This window comes from Brienomyrus brachyistius, chromosome 3, assembly GCF_023856365.1.
Source record: "Brienomyrus brachyistius isolate T26 chromosome 3, BBRACH_0.4, whole genome shotgun sequence".
In the NCBI taxonomy this organism is placed as follows: Eukaryota; Metazoa; Chordata; class Actinopteri; order Osteoglossiformes; family Mormyridae; genus Brienomyrus; species Brienomyrus brachyistius.
In genome coordinates, this window is record NC_064535.1 from 32,144,556 (window position 1) to 32,171,509 (window position 26,954).

General features: G+C 43.5%; 1 protein-coding gene across 14 annotated transcripts in view; it reads left to right on the top strand.

The window, feature by feature from the left end:
* The window catches only part of LOC125738284 (peroxisome proliferator-activated receptor alpha-like), a 100,593-nt gene that overhangs the window by 63,124 nt on the left and 10,515 nt on the right, over nt 1-26,954 (top strand). For 8 of the 14 annotated variants that reach the window (XM_049007116.1, XM_049007113.1, XM_049007110.1 and 5 more), the window contains 2 exons: nt 22,255-22,352; nt 25,929-26,147. In XM_049007116.1, coding sequence (XP_048863073.1) covers nt 25,976-26,147 — 172 coding nt within the window. In that variant the 5' untranslated portion in view covers nt 22,255-22,352; nt 25,929-25,975. The other 6 variants (XM_049007112.1, XM_049007120.1, XM_049007109.1 and 3 more) reach the window with 4 other exon arrangements.

Genomic DNA, 26,954 nt, shown 5'->3' on the forward strand with positions numbered 1-26,954 from the left:
TGAATGTTGTCCCCTTCTTGCTCTGCAGCTTGGAGTCTCCTTTGTCGTATTTTTCATTTCATGATGCAGCAAATATTTTCAATGGGTGACAGGTCTGGATTGCACTCAGGCCAGTCTAGTCCATCTACCACAGAGCCATGCTGATGAAACACGCACAGAATGCAGATTGACATTGTCTGGCTGAAATATTCAAGGCATTCTCTGAAAAAGGCATCAGGATGACAGCCTGTGTTGCTCCAAAACCTGTATATATCGTTCAGCATTAACGGTGCTTTCCCAGATGTGCAAGCTACCCAAGCCTTGGGCACTAAGGTACCCCATACCATGACGGATGCTGGCTTTTGAACTGTATGCTGGTAACAGGCTACATGGTCCCTCTCCTTTTTATCCGGAGGATACAGCATCCATGATTTCTAAAAATAATTAGAATTTTTTAATCAGCAGACCTCAGGACAGTTTTCCCCTTTCCATATGGGTTTATATGACATGTAAATGATGTATTTATATCTTACCCAGTCACAGGACTTAAAGGAGTCAGAGACTGTTACATATAGTGTACAGGAGTCGGAGACTGTTAGAGTCAGTTGGTAGATATTAAAGACTGTCAAGCCTGGTAGTGGCAAAGTGTAGGTATGTGTTATAGCCTTTTCAGGGTCTGTTAGAACAGTGCTTCTCATACCAGTCGTCAGGGACCCCCAGATGGTTCACATTTTTGCTCTCTTCCAAATCCCTGAGAATTGGGAGGAAGCAAAAACGTGAAACATCTGGGGGTCCCCAAAGACTGGTTTGAGAAGCACTGTATTAGAAGTTTTGTATAAAAGTTAGAGGCTGTTAGAGGTGGTATACAGGAGATGGATAAGTTAGAGATTGTTTCAGACAATGCATGAGAGTTTGACATGCTTCTGATGCCTGTTAGAACTTGTGAGTAGAGGTTAGAGGCTGTTAGTCACAGTGTCTAGGTGTCAGGGAGTATCACATGTTTTTGAATGTAGTGGGTAGAGTAGACTTTGGAGAAATGGTGCAAAATAGTATCATAACTATCCTGCAAAAAGGCAGTCCTCAGTGGCTCTGCTGACCTATACACATATAGAATCATTTATGTGGTGGAGATTGTAAACCAGTCTACCTCTATCTTGTTACTGTTGTGAAAACAGAATGGTTAAAGAGCAACCTCTAAGTCGCAGCAGATATGTTCAGACAGTGGAGCAGAGGGTGCCTGAGCATCTGCCCATTTTGTCCAAATTATTTAATGTGAATTGTAGAAGCTTTAATGGGACTGAGTGCTCCATTTTTAACTTTTGAGCACCTGACCCTTAGTCTCTCCACAGCCCTGAGCAGCAGCACTAATGTGTGAGCCAATCATCAGGCATTGATTACTGTGACTTACTGAATAAAACACACTGTCGTGTTGACTCCTGAGATATGTATTTGAATGATTTTGTCATTGCTGCAGTATTATACTCAGAATGTCTTTTTCACAAATTGATTTGAGCAGATGAGAAACATTTTCTACAACAGGAAGTCATACAATTGGTGTTAGATTGACTATGGAACTTAAAGCCAAAGTTTAACACATCTCGTTGCTGTGTGTCCCCTGCTTAACTAGATAATTTAGCAGTGTGTGTTCCTATGCTTATACTTCAGAGTCTGATACAAGCTTTAACCATAATTCTGAGGTAAACCACAGTCCTGGTAACTAGCAACAGTTTCCCACATTACAGCCCTGTAATCAACAACTAGGTGGTCTCACTCTGCATAGCAACTTTGAGCTAATGTGTGTCAGACATTTCTGTAAGGCAACATTTTCTGAAAATCTGCAGCAAATACTGAAAGAGGGACATTTGTGAGGACATTCCATATCTGTCAGAATGAGCTTACTGTAGATACTGTGCTAAATCTTAAAAAGCCAAAAGGTGCAAAATTGCATATTTCTGTATAAGATCAGCATATCCACGCATTGTCAATTTTCCCAATAGGATTTGCATTTATCATCACATGCTCTTTTGTAGATATCAGTATAGTAAATAGCTTTGATGCACGCTGTGATTGAAGGCTTCTGCTGTATGGTGGCCTTACTGTAAGTAGCATCTTAGTTTCCTTCATCCAGCCATAGAAAGAGGCCGCACTGCACCTTTGTACGAGTGTATTGCAATGACACATTTTCCCTGGAACCAAACCCAAGTGACGGAGAGCTGAGATGCTCACCTGTAATGGGTTAGACTGTGATTTCTGCCCAGTTTCTTTGTTACTAGTCTTATTACTGCAATTATTGCATGTGCTTGTTTCTGTACTTCTGTGGGGGTGTGCAGACGCTGATATACATCTGTATATGTTCGTTTTTAAATGTATGCATATGCATATGTGAGTGTATAAAGCATGACTGAATCTCTTGGTCAGGCCTCTGTTATCCAGACATCCATTTTCTGTAACTGTTTGTCCTCTGCAGGATTGTGGGGGTCAGAAGCCTATCCCAGAGGCTAAAAGTGCAAGGCAGCAAACAATGCAGGATGGAGTGCCAACCTATTGCAGGGCACACTTACAGGCATGTCTATGGGCAATTTGGAAACTCCAGTTAACCTCAGCATGTTTTCGGACTGGGATTGGGGGGGGCGCCTAGAAAAATCCCACGACGACATGGGGAGAGCATGCAAACTCCACACAAATGGAGTCATGGTGGGGGACTTGAACCCTAGTTCCAGAGATGCAAGGCAACAGGGCTGACCACTACACCACCGTGCATTAACATTAATGATAACTACTGTCATAAACCTGTTTCCCATACTTTCCACATAGCGTTGTCGCGATCATGTCACGATGTAATCATGGTTATATAGCGCATGTGCAATAATCGCCAGGGCTTTAGATGATGGGTGAAACATTTGTCCAAACGTCAGCATGGACGTTTACCTTATGTTTATTAAATCTGGTTATCAGAGCACACCACATGCTACTGTTTTGGTATATCATGGAAGCAATAAGCACTGAAGTGATGGTGAAGAAAGGGACAGCTCAGCAGTCAGAACATCTTTTGAAAGAGGAGATATTATGTATGAACAAAATAAAAAGATGTTGGTGGTAAGGTGGTACTTTTTGCAGTTTAGATTTTGCAATGCGACATAGTTATTAAACATAAGGATATGCCACATTTATACAGATTATTGACTTTTTGGCATCACAATACTCATTTATACATAATATTTAAGGCACCCTACTAATCTGCTTACCAAATTGTTGACATAAGCAAACATCCATATAGCACCGACAAATGATTGTCCAGACAAATATTTCCCCATCATCTAAGGCTCTGGTGATTATTACGCATGCACCACATGATAGATAATGCACTGTGACAGTCCTATTTCCAGATATCTAAACAGTTGGGCTGTTGAGGACATGAGCCTGTTTTCCACCTTCAGCTTGCAGAGGGCGCCATGAACCAGCATCGGTAAAGTGCAGTGTTTACGATGCCTTAACCTCTGGTTTCAGGTAGGAAACCTTGTTGGTCTCGGTCTGCAGCCTGGATATCTATTTTGCTCTGGTCGGTGAGTCAACCCCCCCTTCAGTTGCCTGGATGGAGCCTGACTGCATGTCTTCTGAAAAACTGTCCTTTGGGGTGAGGTAGTAGGTTGTATAGTTTTAGGGTTATACCCTTCCTGTCAGATAACTATACAACTTACTGTCTTTCCTGAAGTGGCTGTAATATCATCGCTGGACAGAAGCTTAGAACAGGCCTGCCTGTTTCTGACCTCAATAGTCATCAAGAGAACTGGATTTACTTCCATTTTTGTTTCTTTCTTCTTCAGGAAATTTAAATAATACCACTTAAACAGAACAGCGCTTCATCATCAGTTGACTATGTGAGCTGGATTCTGCTCTTTTAATACAGAATCGCTGAGAGAAGGAAGAAACTTGAACCTCCTGATAGTGCTTTTTCGGATACTTGGGACAAAGTGGAAGATTCTTCATGCGCACTAAGCTGGGTGTCGGGTTCAGGCCCCCGTTCCCATTGCTGATGTTCTCACAGGGTGAGGTAGTAGGTTGTGTGGTTTCAGGGTAGTGATTTTGCCCCATCAGGAGATAACTATACAACCTACTGCCTTCCCTGAAGGGCAGCAGTGCAGCAGGGCCCTGGGAGTTGGACAGCTGTGAATTCTCTTCATCCAGGCTGCTAAGAAAGATACACATGAAATGCCCTATGAACTAGGACCACAGCTTTCTATAGTAAGTCAGTTTTCTTTGTGGGGTTAACCATGTTTTCTGCTCAAAAGCACATTTCTGCATTAAATTTGTGAACTGAAAATAAAAAATTTCAAGTCCCCAATTGAGTGTTGTTTAACTTTAGTGCACCATGGTTCATTGTTGCTTGTTCCAGGATAAATTCTAGGAATAACATAAGTTAACCTCTTAAACCAGGTTCTACATGGGAAAACAGGCTTACATATCAAAAATAAAACAATAAAATATAACAAAACTGCATGGCATTCTGCATACATGCTAACAAACAGCTATACTACAGAATACAAGGAAGTGTGCTCAAATGGGACAGGAGAGAAGGGCAATACTACAAACAGCTTGCATTGTCAAGACAACAAATTGTACAATTCATTTTAAAGAATTAAAACTTTTCAAAACAAGTAAAAAAAAGAAAAGGGGCTGTGTTTAAATGCTTACATAAATTGAACGGGATTCATAAACTCTAAGTGTAGATAAAATTACCTTTACAGCACACAGTGTAAATGAAAAAGTCTCAGGCAGGGGTATGGACATCAGGAAAAAAGCAAAATCTGTCCTCCATTATGGACATGGTACCTTTCTCAGCTCCCACCAGGCCAGTGTGGCTGTGAGTTATAGCCTCTGTGTCTGTGTTAATTTCCCCCTCTGAGCTCAGTCAAGAAGTCATCATAAAATGGTGGGTGGAATTATCACGTATTTCTAAATCTATTCTAATCTATGACATGATCACAAGGCCAACAAATGAATATTAATGAAATCTTCCATACCCCAAATCAGCTTCAGAATGGAGGAAAAAGGGCACTGAGAAGCCCATCTAAATCCATGAATACAGCAAGTCAAATTTCGTGGATGATGTAGTATTTGCTATATAGAAAATTAATAAAAAATAAAGAATGACCTGAAGTCTTGTACAGGTCTACTAAGGTTCTCAGGAACACCTATTGGACAACTTGGAGGACCGACACAGGCGTTTCCTTTGCTAGGAATGTGAAATAAAAATAGCTTAAAAAAGGTTATAAGAATATTTGTAATTTTTTTATGGTAATATTTTTATTATTTGCCATCTTTGCTGTTCACATTCTGACCCATGTCATTAATGTTAATGTAGTGATGATAATGACATGTTACTTATGTCACAGATGCCTTTGTCCAAAGCGAAAAACACGAGGATCAGAGACCTGGATCAGCCACAGACCTAGCAAGGGTGGAGAGAGTACTGAAGAATCCTACTCAAGTAAAAGTATTGTTACTTTAAAAAAAAAAAAAAAAAAAAAAGTCTGATTAGATTAAAAGTACTAGAAACTACTGTAATAGAAAGTACGAATTGCACAAATTTTACTACGTGCTAGATTTTTACAGTACAGTAAAACCTCGGATTGATAGCAAAATTCGTTCTGGAAACGTGCTCGTAATCCAAAGCACTCGTGTATCAAAGCGAATTTTCCCATTAGAAATAATGGAAACATGGATCACTCGTTCCACAAACCAAACATATTGATATTGATATTCATAGAAAAATGATTGATAGAAATTATAAAGTAAAAATACGTAAAACAAATGAACCTGCACTTTACCTTTGAAAAGAATTGTGGATGGTGTGAGGGAGACGAGAGTGAGGAGAAGAGGGTTGTCAGACGACTTTCACTATAACGAAATCTGTTGGCTCACTGCAATCTTTTTCTTTTTGTGTGACTTTAACAAGGAACCTATCCAATGACAGCCGCTTTTGCCTCCTTTTCGATTTTGCAGAAATGTGGACATTGCATTGTCGTTAAACAGATGCATCGCTCTCTCTGCTACACCCTTATTCGGGTGGTGCTTTTCTACTAAATTTTGACTATACGAGTGAGGCATGCCGATTGAGACGGAGCACGGGAGACGATTACCCACAATCTCGCAGCGAGTGAGAGAGAACCATTGGCTCAGTTGTGATGCTAGGCAGACAAAGCGTATACATAATACTCGTATTGCAAGACCTCGCTCGTTTATCAAGTTAAAATGTATTTAAAAATTTTGCTCGTCTTGCAAAACATTCACAAACCAAGTTACTCGCAATCCGAGGTTTGACTGTATGTACAACAGTTTTATGTATATGTAGAAAACAGGAAATGTGCACCAACATGTAAACTGACAATAGGTTTACCCTCAGGTACAAAAAGTCTGGTATGTTCTCACTTTTACATTAATGCAGGATTTCAGCAACTTTACTCAGTGTTCCATTCTGAATTTTATTAAAGCAAGCTAAATCTAACATTACACTCCAAGTTAAAACTACAATTTTCACATATACAGCATCACCATTATAGCAGCCTAGTGATCGCAGTGATAGCTAATAAAGAATTACCTAGCTAACTAGCCAAGTTAGCGAATATTCGACTGCAAATAAATTGTTTAGCCTAGTTAATTGTCGGTAGCTAAAAATTACAAAGTTGAACATTAGTACAGACTGGGAGCTTTGCTGGGTGTGTATAACGTCTGGAGCTAGCTGTAAAATGTCACGGTTATAAAATAAGCAGAAAAAAGTAGTGCCTGAACGCTTTATGCAGATTTTACACTACCTGTAAACACAAGCTAAAAAATCCCTGTGTACCTACTCTTTTTTTCATCTTACGCCTGTGAGCCTCAAGCGCCCCCTCCTGGACCTAAAATAAAACTTACAACAATAAGAAACAAACATTATAAACCTCCTTTCCATTTTTTTTCACAAGAACAGCCATACACCAGTCCAACTCTAACCCTTTCTTTTGCATTATACTCTGCAGTATATTTACACTATTCAAAGTCAGTGAGATATGATGGGGATCTTCTATTTATCCTGACCGGGTATCTACGAGCAGGTGACTGTGACCCAGGAGGATCAAGAGCAAATGGCTCCGGGGTTTGTTCAGGATGAATTTCAGTCTAATCCATGTCATCTTGTCCACCATCTGTGCCTTTCAACCCACATGACTGAGAAAGACGATGTTCAACCCTTGGTAAAATCTTAAAATAAGATGAGTTTCTGGTGATGACCTGACCGTCACGTTCCACTGTCACCATGGAACCTTTGATGGCAATGACCTTGACTGGGTGGGGACTGTAGGCAGGACATAGCTTCCCTGTCTTCTTTTGACGACACAAAACCATGTCACTCACTTGCAGCACCTGTGAAGCAACACATCGCCGCCTGTCAGCATTTTCTTTCATCTTTTCCTTTACCACTGCATCATTTTGTTGTAGCAGTTCATCAGTCTGAGACTGACAAAAATGAGGAGATTCAGGTAGTTTGATTCTAAGGGGCCTACCGAACAGCACATCAGCAGGAGCCAAGCCAGTCAAGCAGTGAGGCGTGGCCCGGTAGTATTAAAGGAATGCATACAGAGTCTGTTTCCATGGGCAATCTTTAATATAGGCAGCACGTATGGTTTTTTCGAGAGTACACATGAAACGTTCAGCCTCTGCATTTGCCTATGGCCAAAGTGGAGTTATCCTCCGATGCCTGAAACAAAGGTATGTTAGCAAAGTCTGCGTTTTAAAAAGGTGGACCATTGTCCGTCAAGTTTAGGAATCGTGGCTATAGCTGATGTGGACTGTAAGATCTCTATTTCCCTATATCTGGAGTACTCATCAATAACCACCAAAAGGTAATCACCTGAGGGGAACCGACCACAAAAATCTACACCAACTTTTCCCACGGTGATGATGGCAGCTCAGACATACAGAGAGGTTCCTGAGTATGAAAGAGCACGACAGCTTGACATAGGATACAACCAGCTATCATGGTTTCCACCTGTTTATCAATGCCGAGGAACCGGATTTTCTCTCTGATGAATTTTTTAGTTTTAACTACCCCCTGGTGTCCTTCATGTGCAAGTGATATTGCCATGATTTGTAAGGAACGGGGAACTACAGTCCTTGTGCCTTGTAAGACAATATCATCACTTGCAATCACTGTCAAGTCATTCCTGATTTTCTTGAATGACATTAGCAGAGCAATGTCAACTCCATCATCGAATGTCTGCTTTTCCGTCAGTGACCCCCATGAGCCTTCAGTAATAGGTCGAACAACTTCACATAAAGTGGAGTCAGCTTTGGTAGCATCTTGAATCTCAGCCAGCGTCATTGCTTTTGGAAGAGCAAGCGCCACAACAAAATTCACATATTCTTCTGTTTGTCTTTCATTATCAGAAACACCCCGAGAACTGTGCGAAATTTGTGTTGGGTGGCGTGACATATAGTCTGCCAGCTTGTCCTTACCAGACTTGTAATGGAATGTAGTTGTAAGGCTGCAGGCGTAAAATCCAGCGTTCTATACAAGCAGGCGGTTTTGATTTGGAGTTGGTATTCCGAAGGTTTATGATCACTGACAAGGGTAAAAAGTGCCCCGTTAAAGGTATATATGAAAATGTTCACAGGCCTGTACAATAGCCAAAGCTTCACGTTCAGTCTGTGAATATTTTTGTTCAATGGAGGACAGTGCCTTACTTGCATAGCTTATCACCCTGGCCAGTTTATTTGGGCCATTTCTTTGCGCCAATACACCCTCAAGACATACGAGACTTACATCAACTGTCAGTTCAGTCAGCTTGTGTGGGTCAAAAAAGATCATCACAGCATTACTTGTTAGACTTTGTTTTAGATTAATAAGTGACCTTTGGTGTTCTTCTGTCCAAGACCAGCCAACAGTCTTTTTTTGAGTTCCCTCAAAGGGTGAGTTATAGTGGAGAAATCCTTGAGGAAGTGGGCACTGTAATTAGCCGTGCCAAGAAGACTGTGGACTTCTCCAGCATTAGTGGGTGCAGCAGCATCATGAAGTGCCTGAACCTTCTTGGGATCAGGAGAGAATCCCCCATATGAAAATACATACCCAAGAAAGTTGAGAGTGGTTTGTGCATATGACCACTTGGCCTTATTAAGTGTCAGGTTCTTCTGTTTTAGTCGCTGAAATGTTGTCCTTAGAGCTTGATCATGGGCAGCCCTTGTTCTGCCAAAAACCAAAATTTCATCACTGAGGTTTATAACTACTGGGATGCCATCCAGGGCTTGTTGAACAGCATTTTGGAACACTTCTGCAGCAGAGGAAACTCCAAAATCTCAGTCTTTTGTAGCGTCGCAGTCCTACATGAGTAGAGAATGTTGTGATATATCGTGAGGATGGGAATAATTCTAGCTGGTTATATCCACAGTTTAAATCTATCTTAGAGAAGACCCTGGATCCATTGAGGGCATGAATTATGGCGTCTGCTGTAGGCATGAGATGTCTTTCTCGTTTGATAGCTTAGTTTGGTATCCTCATGTCCACACAAATACGCACAGCTCCTCTGTCTTTTTATTTTGGAACAGGGAATATTGCAGATACCCATGGAGTGGGACCATTCGCCTTCTCAATGATGTCAAGATCCTCAAGACATTTCAATTCGCCTTCAATTCACTTCCTTATAAGAAATGGTACTCTCCTGTGAGGTTGTGTGACTGGGGGAACATCTTTCCTAATATGTAACTTGAAAGTCCTTTAATTTGCCTACTCCACTAAAATGGTCAGCATACTCAGAGATGAGATCATCTATTGTATTCCCTTTTGTCAGGTTCGAGGCTATTATGGGCTGCACTAGCTGTGGTGGAGATGTGTTGAGTGCATTGGCAATTTGGATTAGCCTCAGTTGACTGGCAGTGTCATAGCCAAGCCAACTACCATTGTTCCATTTTAGCACATGGAATGTGGCATGAGAGAACTGTGACTTGGACTCCACCAGCGAGGTAAATTTTCCAATGGTAGCCAGCGGTGTGCGTGAACCACATGGAAAAACTGGAACTGTGTTCTAGTGAGTAAGACCTTACATTTGAATTTCTGATAAGTTGTTTCATCCAGAATATTTACAGTCGCCCCCATGTCAAGCATCACCTTTACATTGCAGCCACAAACCTTTATCATTACCTGTGGAAGACTTGCTCTTGGTCTTGAAACTGTGTAGAGATACTCCTCAGAAGATCTCCTCTCTACATCGCCTGTTATTTGCGACGTGATGGTACTATTATCACTGGTGCTTACATGACGTACTTCATGTCGACCTCTGACACCCCCTTGTGGCCGTTTAGAGCGGCAGCATTTTGCAAAATTTCCTTGTTTACCAAAGGCGTCACATATTTTCTGCCGTGCCGGGCACTTAGCTTCTTCACGGTGAAGAAAGTTACCAGAACAATTGTAGCATTTTTTTTACTGCTCCCCTCTCTATCTAGATCTCTACAGCCAGAGCATTCTCCCTTATGTGTTCATGAGTTATACTTTGTCGTGCTTCTTCCATTCTTGACACCTGCATCTAGGCAATTGCCATAGTTCTGCAAGGAGCTCAGTTAATGTAATCTCTGGTTTTTGTAGTGCTTGACGCTGCAGTTTATTACACGTGAAAATCTGAATGATCATAGTTTTGATCTCTCTATCAACATCAGAAAACTAATGCAGCAACCATATGTTTGTGGAAAGGGAACAGTTAAATCCTCGTCGCCAGTGTAAAATGTCACAGTTATAAAATAAGCAGAACAAAGTAGTGCCTGAACACTTTATTCAGGTTTTGCACTACCTGCAAACACACGCCAAAAACTACCTGTGTACCCGCTCTTTTTTCTTTTACCATACTCCTGTGAGCCTCAACCGCCGCCTCCTGGAATCAAAATAAATCTTACAACAATAACAAACAAACATTACACTAGCCAGGTTGAAATTATGTGATAAAATTAAACCCTGAATTCTTCAATGCAGATATATTTCAACCGGCTTGAAATTGTAAAGCCAATGACGACAGACAGAGAGACAACGACATTACCCTTCTTGGCTTTAACTAGAAAAACTCTCACATGTGTGGCCATACTAATTCTAGAGGCAACTCCCACCACAAGCTTCATGGCTATTAGGAACAGTTAACATTTAAGTAATCAGCTACCGATTTTAGGCGTGAATCGATTTGATTGGTTAAGGCAAATAAACAGCCCAATCACTGTTGACAAAGTCAAAAGAAGAGTCATCAAGATTCTTTGGGGAGAACTTAACTAATAGGTCAGAGTTGTTAAAGTCTTATCTAGCTCTGATTAAAGAAACCCAGGATTTTAGCTTGCACTACACTAACAGGAAGCCTATTCCATACCCTAACTACATGAAGTATAAAGAAGTGCTTCCTCAAATTTGTTTTAAAATGTTCTCCCGCTGATTTGCACTTATGGCCATGAGTTCTAGTATTAAAATTAATATTGAAATAGCCATTTGGCTGAACAGTATCCAGACCTATTCGAATCTTATATACCTGGATCATGTCCCCCCCTTAGTCTCCTTTGCTCAAGGTTAACAGATTCAGCTCAGCTAACCTCTCCTAATAAAACATTCCTCTAAGACTAGGAATCATTCTCGTAGACGTACATTGCACCATTTCCAAGGCAGCAATGTCCTTCTTAAGGTATGATGATCAAACCTGCACACAATATTCTAGGTGGGGTCTTACCAAGGAATTATATAATCGTAGCATCACTTCCCTTGACTTAAACTCCACACACCTAGAGATGTAACCCAACATTTTATTGACCTTGTCATTTTCATATTTTCATTTTCAAATCCATATAAATGCAAATGTGATTAAAGAAGAATAACAACAGGATAAAATTAAATTAGAAATGCTGCTCACTGGTGAGTTGTGCTATTTTTAGAACAGGTCCGCGGGCCACATGTGGTTCTTGGGTGCATCCTGGTGCCCTTGGGCATCATGTTGGTGACCCCTGCTGTAGGGGGTACATGGTAGATAAAAAGTAAAGTTACAGCCCTTCAAGCCTGCGCAAGTAAAAGTACACCAATTTTAAACTTCTCAATGAAGTACATATTCTGGAAAAGAAGACTATTCAGTTGCAAATAACGAGTATTTGTGCTTCTGTACTTCACCCATGCCCCGGAACAATTGCCGTGAAGGGCCCGTGCAACGATGACATCATTTCTACCCACAACCATGGTATCGCAAGCACGGAGTAGTGAGAGCGACATGACTTATTTTCTTTTAGATCTGATACCAAATAATATTAAAGTTGGCATCCTAATACAGATAGCGACGATAAAATCTGCCGAGCATTAGAGAGCAATGGTTCCTAGTGTCTGAGCCCCTGAAAATCATGCTATTTCCCCTCTGTTCTGGGGGTGGACCTGCCTGAAACACCTCATAATAAAATAAGCTTTTTAATTACTAGGTTAAAAAATATATACATTAAATGGTTAGAATCGATTCTCAAAATGACACATCCAGATCGAAAGAATTGATATTTCAGGGTCGATCCGCATATCCTTAGCACACAGTTACACGTCGCCCCTTAAACATTGAGCAGGACGTAAATAGGCTATTGTTTTTAAATGAATATAAATGCGGAGTCAAAAACTAATTGTGAAGTTTTGCCGGTGTTGAAATACCTTATATAAAAGTTCTTAGACAGCTACTTCCTTCCCTTCAGTTGAGCACGTAAATTGAAGAAAACTCATAACACCATCTAGCGGCCATAAACGAAAGCTATGAATAGAAGGATGGGAAACTTCTTACAGGTTAAGTATTGGTAACGTCCAATCGATTTAATCCAAGAGGACCAGGTAACGTTGCTCACATCTAAATTGTAACATGAAGAGTTGAGGTTCATTGATAATCAAAATTGACAATAAGAGCTGGTCTAGGTCGTAGGATATGGATAGCGCTCACCTACTTCAGTCAGAATTCAGTTTTTTTTCCTACAGTATTAAACCCTTATAGGGTTTATTTAAAAATAATGCCATCTTACATTATTTCTTGTTCGTCTCCTTAACTGCTATCGGCGTAAGGACATTCTGTCATAAAATAAATAAAAGTTTCATTAGTGCTGTTCATTTTCGATGTCGGTATGTGACTAAAAGAATTAAGACGGTCTTCTGTGCGATCATTGCATTGTTTAATTGAACTGATTGAAGTGACCGAGACATTTAAACCTGCTTTGATGCGAAAGATATCCCCTTTCCTTGATAAACTCAAGTGCCAGATGTCCACTAAATTGAATCTGGCGCTTGTAACCTTCGGTAGCGTGCAAGCAGATTAAATGTTGACTACCATCCAATAACTGCCAGCCGCCGATATAAGCGCGATCGTGTTTAATTTATGCTTATTTACAAACTCATAACCGTTTCCAGTTAACGATTTACTCCCTGGACCTGCAAAATCACACACTGCCTTCTAATATCATACTCATTAACATTCCTGCCTGTAATCTGCATGCATTCCAATAGTAATCAACAGGCTGCTTATTTTATGCATGATCGGTACTTCAAGAAGTGCGTTTATATTAGTGCTAAATTTACAGTAACAATTAAGCAGCTTTGCACTTGGATATAATTAAAAATGTACACATACTTACGTGCTATTGTATACGTTGTTTTACGAATTGGACTATATTAAGAGAACCAGTTAAATTGATAATTTTTAGTTTTTCGTGGAACGAATTAAGCTCATTTATGTATTTATGATTCGGGTCAGGTAACATTGATTTTTTTTTCTGCGCATTGCAATCTCATATAAAACTATATTTTCTTTTTAATAAATCTTGCAGCTAGCTCGTTTGGAGCGAGCCCAGAGGATGTTCGTCTACCCATCAGCCGTCCGGCCTACTTGGCTGGCGGTCGTTTAGGTTCTCAGTCCTCACCTATGATATGTCACGTGCATTTTAAGTTTTTATTCCTCGGCAATATGATATTCGTCTTTAACAAAATATGTCCGTCCTTCCGTCCATCCATCCATCCAAACAACTAACCAACCGCTCATTCAGTATAATGTCGTGTTCAGAATCTACAAATGAATATATCATGCAATAAAATCATAAGAAAATAAAAACAATACATTAACAAAAAATCTTGTGTCAGTTTCCCTTTATTATAATGTAAAAAGGTACATGCTACCCAAAATATATTCTGAAATGCTTAAAAGGTTTTGCACGTATACATATATTGTAACTGAATCGCTTAAACATCCATCCATCCATTTTCCAAACCGCTTATCCTACTGGGTCGCGGGGGGTCCGGAGCCTATCCCGGAATCAATGGGCACGAGGCAGGATGGGGGGTCAGCCCATCGCAGGGCACACTCACACCCCATTCACTCACACGCGCACTCCTATGGGAAATTTAGCAACTCCAATTAGCCTCAGCATGTTTTTGGACTGTGGGGGGAAACCGGAGTCCCCGGAGGAAACCCCACGACGACATGGGGAGAACATGCAAACTCCACACACATGTGACCCAGGCGCAGACTCGAACCCGGGTCCCAGAGGTGTAAGACAACAGTGCTAACCCGCCCCCTCGCTTAAACATAATCATTATAAATATATAAGGGAAATGATGCTATGTGACGTTGTCTAAAATTGGCCATCATTCATTATGAGCCTGCTGGTTGCTGGAATGTTTTTTAAAAAAGTTGATGTTAGTGGGCGGTCCTTCACCGGCCCTAGGTTTCCATTCGCTGGGTTTGTGGGTGTGTCGGGCGGGTGTGTACGTTTGTCCAGCAAATGCTACCCGCGGCGTCACTTCCTGTGGCCGATCGTCACTTTTGACAGCGGCGCGGTGCGGAGGTAAGTGGTGGCTGTGCGCCGGCAATAGCTGTCTTCCTAGTTTAACACTGACAAGGTTTTCGTGTTGGGAAACTGAATTTAAGGTACATGATTTTATTATGTCACTTTGCATAATTTAATATATTATTGTTATATACAATAAGAATATAGTTCACCGTATTTATGTATATGAAACAATATTTTTAATGTTTGTAAATGAAAACGACGTTTTACTTGAGTTAAAAAGTATTCTAGGCTGCAAAAAAGAGCATAGTTTCTTTTAATCCTACGGAAATCGTGGCACATTACTACATTAAAACGATATAAGTGAATACGTTAATACCGTGCCACGTGTCTGAGCGTGTTTGATGCTTTCGAAAATATCAGTTAAGTAGCTACAAAACTATGGGACCTTGCATTAAGTGTGTCATTACAGTTTGATATATAGGCCTATAAATATGTAGCTCAGATATCTTTATTTTTGTATATTACTGGGTGTATAGAGTGTTTGAGTGGTTTTCATGAGATTCCTTTGGAGTGTGGATGCATCTTGAAGTTTGCATAAACTTCCTGCATAAACTTCCTGCAAACATTACTTTGCATAGGTCCTCCTAAAGCCGGTGAGAAAAACCACTTGTCCGCTCCTTACTTTCGTGAGAGTTAAATTTTTGAAAGTTCGCTCTTTTGTAGACAATAATGCGTTTCATACGAACGCAGAGGGCCATGCATACTATTTTTGCATATTTTGCATCTTTGGCTGTGTTGTCTTAATGCAGGGGTGTCAAACTCCAGTCCCGGAGAGCCGAAGCCCTGCACATTTTTGGGTTTCCCCTCATTTAACACGCCTGATTCGACTCCTTGTGCTAATTATCACACAGGTCTTGAGCTGAATCATTTGTGGTGAAACAGGGAAAGACCCAGTCTACATAGGGCTCCGGCTCGCCAGGACTGGACTTTGACAGCCCAGTTCTACTGTGTCCTGAGACCATAGCAGGGTGTGCTGCACCTTGTATTATATGCCTTTTGTGTGGCCATGATCTGGTAGTAGTTATGTAAAAATTAATGCATATACTAAATGGTACAGCTATACTCATACTTCAACACTGTGAATCCGTTGCTTACGAATCACTGTCTGGTTTAACCAAATAGTTTTTGTCTTATGGTCTTTGTTCCTAACATCACATGATGATCCAACATTGTCATGCAGTGCAGTTGACCACTGATACACAAACAGATCAGTAAAGTAAGAATGAAATGAGATTTATCGTGATTCGTTATAATTCAATGCAGCATGACTCTAGTTTGCTGTATGTTAAGTTAGTAATGGAGAGTGCATCGAGTTTTGCCATTGGCTGTGAAGGCATCTTTACCTCTTATCAGTGTTTGAAGTTAATTTGTAATGGAATGTGGTGAGTACGCCACCTGGTGGTAAAATGTCACCAGCAGCTTACCTTTTGTTTTTCTTTAAAAGAATTGTTTTTAAGTATTTATTGTTTGGAAGCATTTATTTTATATTGATTACTTTAAATGTGAATCCTGAAGTTTTTCCTGCCTGGAGTAGTGCCATCTTATCTGCCCCTGAAAACACCTGTCAGAATGCAGGATTTGTGGGTTTACAGTGATTTAATCGAATTTCCTGTACGTTATGCTTTCAAACAAAAGAATTTAGAGTTAAAATTCTTTTTTCCACAAGTGTGTCATGTGTGGCCGCACTGCCAGCATGGATGTGTACAAATCACAGGTAAATGGTGACAGTAACATATTCAAGGACATTTGTACCCCCCCCCCCTAAAAAATGGAACTTTTTGTTGAAATTTTTATGTCCTCCTCCGATATCAAACTGCATTTTGTACCATTACACAAAGTGCACTTCTTTGTTCCTGACAAGCTTATGAAGTGACGCTTCAGTCCGCCTTGTGAGGAAAATGATCTCGGTGTTGTAGCTTAAACGAACACTTTCCTAAAGTGGATCTCTTGGATAAAGTCTCTTGTTATTGGCTGGAATTCATTTGGAAAACAGACAATGCTTTGTTTGTCCGGATGCATCTGCTGGGTGTGGAGAAGGGTTCTCGCATACAATCATGCACTGTGCACACCTGGTTTTTATACTGTGCTACAGCTGAGGGTCTCTGGCGTTTATCTGGCTGACCTTAGTCTGACCACAACTCTTTAAGAATCAGTAGACTGACAGGTTATGGAATTGCACTGGGAGAGCAGCCTTCCTTATTCGGGGATATGAGAATACTGGGTGGTTCTGAAACAGGTCTGGTAGAAATGCCTAAAGGGAATGAACGTGCATCAGCCTGTAGCTCCAAGTTCAGGGATGCCTTAGTCCATGTGATTGCATGCTTGGGTATGCATGGTTTATTGTCTCACCTGTTCCTACCATTGCTCTTTTCACTTCCTGGTTTTGTTATATGTTACCGAGTGATTCCTTGTCCCAGCATAACATGTACAGGATGATCGTATCTAATGCACCCTTTATTTGTTATAAATGGAACCTTTTGTCTAGCTAAAGGAATGTGTTTTTTTTTTTTTAGAGGTTTGATGGGTGTCGACTTTACGCCTCTCCAAAATGCAGTATATCCCATTGTTTCATCATGGCAAAGTTGACTCTTTTGTTGAATGTTATGAATTCAGCTCCTTCTTAAGGGTTGCGTAACTGCTCCCCCTTTGGCTGTTTTAATTGATTCTCCACATTTCCTTTGTCATGCGGACTCAGAGGTAAGTTGACGAGCAAGGTCTGCAGCCACAATTATGTTTCTGAATCAATTCTCAGTGTGACATTTTCCTAACTTTGATCTGGTTATGAAAATTGGTTATTCTCTAAATACTTTATTCTTAAAAACATCACTAGGTTGCGAGGGAATACAGTGATAGAGGGTAGTGTGAGGCTATGTGGGTTAGATCTCTGTACCTGGGATCAGAAGGTTGCCAGTCAAATCCTGTCCTCAGCAGAATAGTCTCAAAGGAGATCAAAGATGGAATATGTGTAAAGAGCATTCCCAGGATGGTAATGTGAAGCTTCATCTGTGTGATTTTCCATTGTACCATCTTTCTTTTTTTGGGTGTGAAGCCTGTCTGTTTTATTAGTCAGCTATTCGGTTTTACCGGCCAAACCCCTAGGGTGTGACAGTGGGAGACGTGACACGTGTCGTAACAGCCTAAATGGCCAGTACTTACTGGGATATCCACGTTACCATGCAGTATCCCGAGTGTTGTATGGTTTCTATCATATGAAGGGCATGACCAAGCATTTGCAATACTGGTGAACTTTTATCTCACATCAGGATGTGTCTCCTGCTGAACTTTGATTCTCCAGTGAGTGCATTCTCCTCCTGCTAAAGCTTCATTGCTCTACAGCCATAGTTTTTAACGTGAAATCTCCATCCATCCATCCATCATCTTCTGCTTAATCCGGGGTCGGGTCGCGGGGGCAGCAGTCTCAGCAGGGAGGCCCAGACTTCCCTCTCCCCGGCCACTTCTTCCAGCTCCTCTGGGGGGATCCTGGGTCTTCCCCGGGGTCTCCTCCCAGTGGGACATGCCTGGAACACCTCCCCAGGGAGGCATCCAGGAGGCATCCTAATCAGATGCCCGAGCCACCTCATCTGGCTCCTCTCGATGCAGAGGAGCAGCGGCTCTACTCTGAGTCCCTCCCGAATGACTGAGCTCCTCACCCTGTCTCTAAGGGAGAGCCCAGCCACCCTGCAGAGGAAACTCATTTCGGCTACTTGCACCCGCGATCTCGTTCTTTTCGGTCACTACCCGCGATCTCGTTCTTTTCGGTCACTACCCATAGCTCATGACCATAGGTGAGGGTAGGAACGTAGATCGACTGGTAAATCGAGAGCTTCCCTTTTGGCTCAGCTCTCTCTTCACCATGACAGACCGATGCAGCGCCCGCATCACTGCTGACGCTGCACCGATCCACCTGTCGACCTCCCGCTCCATTGTTCCCCCACTCGTGAACAAGACCCCAAGATACTTAAACTCCTCCACTTGGGGGAGGACCCCATCCCCAACCATGAGAGAGCATTCTACCCTTTTCCGGCTGAGAACCATGGTCTCGGACTTGGAGGTGCTGATCCTCATCTCAGCCGCTTCACACTCGGCTGCGAACTGTCCCAGTGAGAGTCGAAGGTCACGGTCCGATGAAGCCAACAGAACCACATCATGTGCAAAAAGCAGAGACCTAATCCTGAGGTCACCAAACCGGACACCCTCAATGCCCTGGCTGCGCCTAGAAATTCTGTCCATAAAAACTATGAACAGAATCGGTGACAAAGGGCAGCCCTGGCGGAGTCCAACCCTCACCGGAAACGAATCCGACTTATTGCCGCCCATGCGGACCAGGCTCTGGCACCGGTCATACAGGGACCGAACCGCCCTTAAAAGGAAGCCCGGAACCCCATACTCCCGGACGACCCCCCACAGGACTCCCCAAGGGGCACTGTCAAATGCTTTCTCCAAGTCCACAAAACACATGTAGACTGGTTGGGAAAACTCCCATGAGCCCTCCAAAACCCTGCTGAGAGTATAGAGCTGGTCCATTGTTCCACGGCCAGGGCGAAAACCACACTACTCCAACCACACTAATCCGAGATTCGACAATCCGGCGGACCCTCCTCTCCAGGACCCCCGAATAGACCTTACCAGGGAGGCTGAGGAGTGTGATCCCCTTATAGTTGGCGCACACCCTCCAGTCCCCCTTCTTAAAGAGGGGGACCACCACCCCGGTCTGCCAGTCCAGAGGCACTGCCCCCGATGTCCACGCGATGCTGCAGATGTGTGTCAACCAGGACAGCCCCGCAACATCCAGAGCCTTGAGGAACTTCGGGCAAATCTCATCCACCCCCGGGGCCCGGCCACCGAGGAGCTTTTTAACCACCTCAGCGACCTCTGCCCCAGAGATAGGCGAGTCCACCCCCAAGTCCCCACACTCTACTTCCATATCGGAAGGTGTGTCGGTGGGATTGAGGAGGTCTTCGAAGTATTCCCTCCACCGGCCCAGAATGTCCCGAGCAGCGCACCATCCCCACCATAAACAGTGTTAATGTTGCACCACTTTCCCGTCCTGAGCCGCCGGATGGTGGACCAGAATCTCCTCGAAGCGGTCCAGAAGTCGTTTTCCATGGCCTCGCCAAACTCCTCCCACACCCAAATGTTTGCCTCAGCAACCGCCAAAGCCGCATCCTGCTTGGCCTGCCGGTAGCCGTCAGCTGCGTCTGGAGTCCCATAGGCCAAAAGGGCCCTATTGGACTCCTTCTTCAGCTTGACGGCATCCCTCACCACCGGTGTCCACCAGCGGGTTCGGGGATTGCTGCAGCTCCAGTCAGCCCATTAGGACTCAATGTCCCTCGCCTCCCCCGGAATATGGGAGAAGTTCTGCCGGAGGTAGGAGTTGAAACTCCTCCTGACAGGGGATTCCACCAGACGTTCCCAGCAGACCCTCACTATATGCTTGGGCCTGCCAAGCCTGGCCGGCTTCCTCCCCCACCAGCGGAGCCAACCCACCACCAGCTAGTGATCAGTTGACAGCTCCACCCCTCTCTTCACCCAAGTGTCCAAGACATGCGTCCGCAAGTCCGACGACACGACTACAAAGTCGATCATCGAACTGCGGCCTAGGGTGTCCTGGTGCCAAGTGCACATATGGACACCCTTATGTTTGAACATGGTGTTCATTATGACAATCCATGACTAGCACAGAACTCCAGTAACAAAGCACCGCTCGGGTTTAGATCGGGGGGCCGTTCCTCCCAATCACGCCCCTCCAGGTCTCACTGTCATTGCCCACGTGAGCATTGAAGTCCCCTGGCAGAACAAGAGAGTCCCCAGGAGGAGCGCTTTCCAACACCCCTTCCAAGGACTCCAAAAAGGGTGGGTATTCTGAACTGCCGTTTGGCAAATAAGCGCAAACAGTCAGGACCCGTCCCCCCACCCGAAGGCGAAGGGAGGCTACCCTCTCGTCCACTGCGGTAAACCCCAACGTACAGGCACCCAGCCAGGGGGCAATAAGTATGCCCACCCCCGCTCGGCGCCTCTCCCCGCGGGCAACTCCAGAGAAGAAAAGGGTCCAACCCCCCTCCAGAGCCCAAGCCGTGCGTCGTGGTGAGTCCGACTATATCTAGCCGGAACTTCACAACCTCGCGCACCAGCTCAGGCTCCTTCCCCATCAGACAGGTGACATTCCATATCCCTAGAGCTAGCTTCTGCAGCCAAGGATCGGACCGCCAAGGTCCCTGCCTTTGGCCGCCGCCCAGCTTCCATCGTACCCGACCCCTATGGCCCCTCTCATGGGTGGTGAGCCCATTGGAGGGGGGACCCACGTGCCTTGTTTGGGCTGTGCCCGACCAGGTCCCATGAGTGTAGGCCTGGCCACCAGGCGCTCGCCTCCGAGCCCCACCCCCAGGCCTGGCTCCGGGGGGGGCCCCGGTGACTCGCGTCCGGGCAAGGGAAATCGTGGGTCCAAAATCGTTCTCTTCAGGAGGGGTCTTCTGAGCCGCACTTTGTCTGGTTCCTCACCCAGGACCTGTTTGCCTTGGGTGACCCTACCAGGGGCATAAAGCCCCAGACAACATAGCTCCTGAGATTACGGGAACACGCAAACCCCTCCACCACGATAAGGTGTCGGCTCCAGGAGAGGTAACCTGAAATCTGAAACCTCCAATTATCTCAAACCCTATATTTTCTAGAATTCCCATTTGGGATCAGTAAAGCTTATCTTTTATATAAGAGAGAGACTGGTTTGTCACGTTGTCATTTCTACTTTTCTGTAGGTCAAGACAACCCATTTAATGAGTTAAACAAAGCAGTTGACAAAAAAAAGCACGTGTTTGGATTTTCAGGTTCCAGTGATTTCAGCATGGGTGGGAAATGTACTTTTGATCTTAGATCACATGAAGAATTATCTTTATATATTTTCACAGCTCTAGCATGTCCAGTCTATAGGTTGGTTCAGATATTGTGGTTAAACTAGGTAAAAAGACAGAAGTGGTGGTAGTTTTTGCAGAATAAAGTTCGACATGGGGCGGCATGGTGGTGCACTGGTTAGCACTGTTGCCTCACACCTCTGGGACCCGGTTTCGAGTCTCCGCCTGAGTCACGTGTGTGTGGAATTTGCATGTTCTCCCCATGTCGTTGTGGGGTTTCCTCCGGGTACTCCGGTTTCCCCCCATAGTCCAAAAACATGCTGAGGCTAATTGGAGTTGCTAAATTGCCCATAGGAGTGCATATGTGAGTGAATGGTGTGTGAGTGTGCCCTGCGATGGGCTGGCCCCCCATCCAGGGTTGTTCCTTGCCTCGTGCCCATTGCTTCTGGGATAGGCTCTGGACCCCCCGCGAACCAGTAGGATAAGCGGTTTGGACAATGGATGGATGGATGGAAGTTCGACACTTTTTTTGGTAAATATAGTCTTCATTTATTTCAGTTCATGTATTTATTTTGCCGAGCAGGGAGCTTGGAGCAGTAGCTGGAGGCGGGACCGTGGCAGGAACCGCCGACTCAGGACCAGCAGGGGCCGCCGCTGGAACCTCCGGGACGGGCAGATCAGGCACGTCAATTATAGCCGCCAGGGTCGGCACTGTAAAAGCGGGCATTGTCCATTTGAGATCCCGCGGGACCCGCGGGATAGCGTCCCACATCGCCCTGGCTCCTCGGTTAGCCAGGCAGTAGTAGTAAGCCTTTATGGTTTTAATGCTGAGTGTAATTAGTAGCTACAACATTAGAATATATTAAAAACCTTGCCATATTAATGGTAATTTAATAAACATGAATAAACAACACTTATGGTGGTTTTGCCGACTCTATTGGTCAGTCATCCAGAATAGCACATGTGTTTTCTCTCCAGGTGCTTGTACATAACACTAGTCCCCCTGTAGTATGCCATCGAAACTTTGCAGTGTAAAACCACCTTTTTGTTTTGTGATAATTTGAATTACTCCCATAGGAAACAAAAAGGTTCAACATTTTGTCATGATAAATTGAAGCATTTTACAAATAATCAAGGTGATTTTATTAAAATAAAAAAATTATGCATTGATTTAAAAATATTGTCCAAAATATTCATGTCGATTTTCAGCATGGCGGCAGCCTTAATTAAGTTTTAATTAAGGTTTAATACTAGCAGCTATGACATTCACCATTACACACTAACGAAACACATGCATTCCATATCAAACACTACATGGTTAAGACATTTACTATTAACAGAAATGCCCGAATACAGAGATTGATTTACACTATTTAAATTGTGATGCAAAGGATGCTGTTAACTGCATAATTAGTCTTGCTTATCAACCCAAAAGCATCACATTTATGTCAGTCAGTTGAGGGCAGTGTTTGGGGTCAGAACAAATGAAAATGTTTGCTTCAAAGGTCCTGCACAGGCAGTATGCCGAAATGGTGTATATTCTGTTATATAAAACAGAATAATATCTATTCTGTCAATTTCAGCTAATCATCAAATAGTTGTTGAAAGGAGGGTTGATATGAGAAGGTGTTTGGTGATTAGAAAGGTGATATAAGAGAGGCTCAGAGACAGTTTATGCAAAAAAAATAATGCAGAGGGGGCATGAGGGAAGTAGTTTTGGGAGGTTCCATTAAAAGGAAGTGCTGAAGTCTGCTATCTTTGTAAAGTACCTGCCAAAGTCATCTTCTGTAAGAGCAGAAGGGAGGTAGCGCTGAGGGTTGGTTCTGAGATCTGTTATGTTTTGCTGGCAGGAAAATTAGTCAGGTGATCAGGTTGGCAGGAGAGTATGTACTTCTTTTTTTTTACTGGGGGTGGGATGGTTGGATAGAAAATGAAGGTAACGTTTAGCAGCTGAAAAGTGTTGTCAAGTTGGATAAAATTCAGAAGGTGAGGAGATGACTGATGTAGGCAAAGGAATATTCATCTATCTATCATCTAGCTGTTTATCCTGGTCAGGGTCATGGGGGCACCTGGAGCTTATCCCAGGCAACACAGGGTACAAAGCTGGGGAACACCCCAGACATGATGGGGAATGCTAATGAAAAACCTAAAAGGAAATCCTCACCAGTAGGGCTGCAATGATTCATCAAGTAACTCGAATAACTCTTTTACAAAAAATCCTCAATGCAAGTTTTTTTGCTTCAGTGCTTCATTTAATCCACAAAACTATGTACTGTTCAGTGATCACTGTTTCACATGGAGGATCACTGTCGAACGGTGTGCTTGCACTGCATTACGTATAGCAAGGCGGTAGAAAAAAAGAGTGACTACACTCCCATAGCGACCCATTGTAAAATGCTAGAGAAATTTCTGGCAAACTTCCAGGTCATAGGGACAGTGAATAGTTCCAAACATGGACGTCACATTCATTTCCATTGCTTACCAAGCACTTTAAGCAGTATGTTGATAAAATAATTTAAAAAATGTAATACATCAGCTGTCAATAATATAATAAATATTTCATTGTTTTTATATGTGCTCAACATTAGCTCTTAATGTTTATCATAACTAATACTGCTCAAAAAAATTAAAGGAACTATGAAAACACATCAGCTTTCAGTGGAGAAAAAGAAATCATGCTGGATATCTATACTGATGTAGAAAAAATTATGTGGCAGGCTAGTCCATTTTGCCAAAATTTCATTGCAGTAATTCAAAATCATACTCAGCTGTTTGGCCCCCACGTGCTTGTATACATGCCTGACAACGTCGGGGCATGGTCCTAATGAGACGACAGGTGGTGTCTTGGGGAACCAGATCTGGACCAGGGCATCACTGAGCTCTTGGAGAGTCTGAGGTGCAACCTGGCGGTGCTGGATGGACTGAAATATTATGTCTCAGAGGGGTTGTATTGTATTTAGGTCAGGCGAGCGTGGGGCCCGTCAATCATATCAATTCCTTCATCCTCCAGGAACTGCCTGCATACTCACAGCACATGAGGCTGGGCATTTCTGTGTATTAGCAGGAACCCAGGACCCTCTGCACTGGTGTAGGTTCTGACAATGGGTCCAAACTATGGTTTAATGAATCAAACGGAAGATTGGGGAAAGACACACATTAAAGGGATCACGAGGGGTCAAAAAACACATGAGGGGGGGGATAAGAACAAACTAAAGAAACGGTAAAATGACACCAGGGAACAGGGCAACACAGGGAGCAAGACTAAGAAACAAAAACAACTCCTAAAACACACAACATGGGTACAATGACTGACTGAAGGACAGGACAAAGGCAGGCACACAGGCACCTAAATACACTGAACGCAGCAACTAACAAGGGGCAGGTGTGGCTATACAGAACTAGGGGCCAAACAGGACAAAGAAGCAGAACAGAATTAAACCAGATACAAGTAGGATAAACCAAAACAGGGAAGCAAAGGACTAAACGCTAGGAAAATGGAAAACCAATAAACAAAACGTGTAAGGCTGGCCTCAAACCCACAACTGCAGGATTACAGCTTGTATGCTACAAGTTCAAGCCCCTAAGCCATACAGCACTCCAAGGAACGGAGGCAGACCACAGGGGTTAGACAGGGAGTGAGAAGGTGGAATAGCTGGCGGCACCTGCTGGGCAAATAGGGTAGAGTCACGAAGGGAAAGGTCAGACAGGTACTAACCCTGACAGGACCCCCCACCAAACGTGCGAACACCATGCTGGCTTTATGAGGGTCCCCTTCCCTGCTTTCGCTGGGACACACTCAAACCACATAGGTCATTCTTTCTCTTGTGTTAAAAATGTAGAAGCTCAATATGTCTATATCGCTAATGCGCTATTAGTCTTTTACCACACTAACGTTAAGTCAGCGTGGGACCTGTTTTAGGATGGGACATCGGCAACACAACATGCGACGAGACTCAACACTGAACAGAGCTCTGTGCATTTGAAGGAGAGGGTCTCCCTTCTCCACCCGGGAGGCATGGGTTTTGGGCAGCTGCTTCAGCTGTGTCGGGGGGAAAACGTGGCTGACATTTCAGCTTGTAAACTTGCCTTTGGGACAGTGACACCGGGACGGTCATTGTGGGAAGGATGCGAGCAGGCGATTGGTGTCGTAATTCATGATTTTTTCTAAATCATTTTTGTAAGTTGATGAATAAATTTAAATTGATGACAGTCACGGTGATTTGAAAAGCATTTTTCTCTCTCTTTGTACGTTCACAGTCTGATGTGTGATCCAAGGTGTGGCCCTGTCCAGCAGCAGGGTGCACATGCAGAGCTCATGCAGTGCCTCCACCCCACCTGGGGAGTCGGTCTTGTGCAGCCCACTCTATGGGGACCTCGTCTCTCAGTGTGTGGAGGATGACACCCTTGGCTCCATAGATGTCCCTGTGTGCCAGTCCTCCAGAAACGGCTCTGGTGCAGAGAGCTCCACCACTGTAGGTTAGTCTCATATACATACTGCAGTCCCACAGACACACTGATAAACTAGACTGGGCACCCCTAATCAGTCCTGTAGACACACTGATACACACTTCACTGGGTATCTGTCTGTCTGTAAACTGGCTATATTAGTTTATATGTACATTATTCCTTATTCAGCCCATTTGCCATAGGCCACTTTATGGATGTGACATGAGATCACAGGTGGTGATTCCTGTCCCTGCTAGTATATTCCAGTGTACCTCATTAAGAGTTATCAGCCTTACTTTCTCCTATTAAGTGACCTCCTATTAAGTTTTTTTACAGAATAAATATAGGAGCCCAAAGAATAAAACCACTCCAACAGTAGAATAAGCTTAATCAGTGTAAATGCAGGCATTTGGGGATTCTACTGTAGAAGGTGTGACTGTCAGACTGAAGAGGGTCACATTGCGGCAAGGAGGCAGGAAGTTATTATGGAAAATGTGAAGTGAACCCAAGCCATCTTCAGTTTGCCATCATCATACATGAGATGACGCGTGGCTCCTGGAATGAGGATTGTTCTGAGGAGCATGTCCACATATTGCCCCAGGCCAGCTATTACTGCACGACACGACTCCCACTCACACATTCCAGCACTACTGCCACATTTAATTTAATTTTTTTTTTTTTTTTGGGGGGGGGGATTAGGGCCGTGTTGAAGGGCCTAATAGCAATGTAGCTATTCCACCACAGACAGGATTTGAACCAGTAATCTTCCAATCACAGGCACAGTGGCTTCATCTGCTGAGCCACAGAGAAGCATTATCATATAGGACAGAAATGACA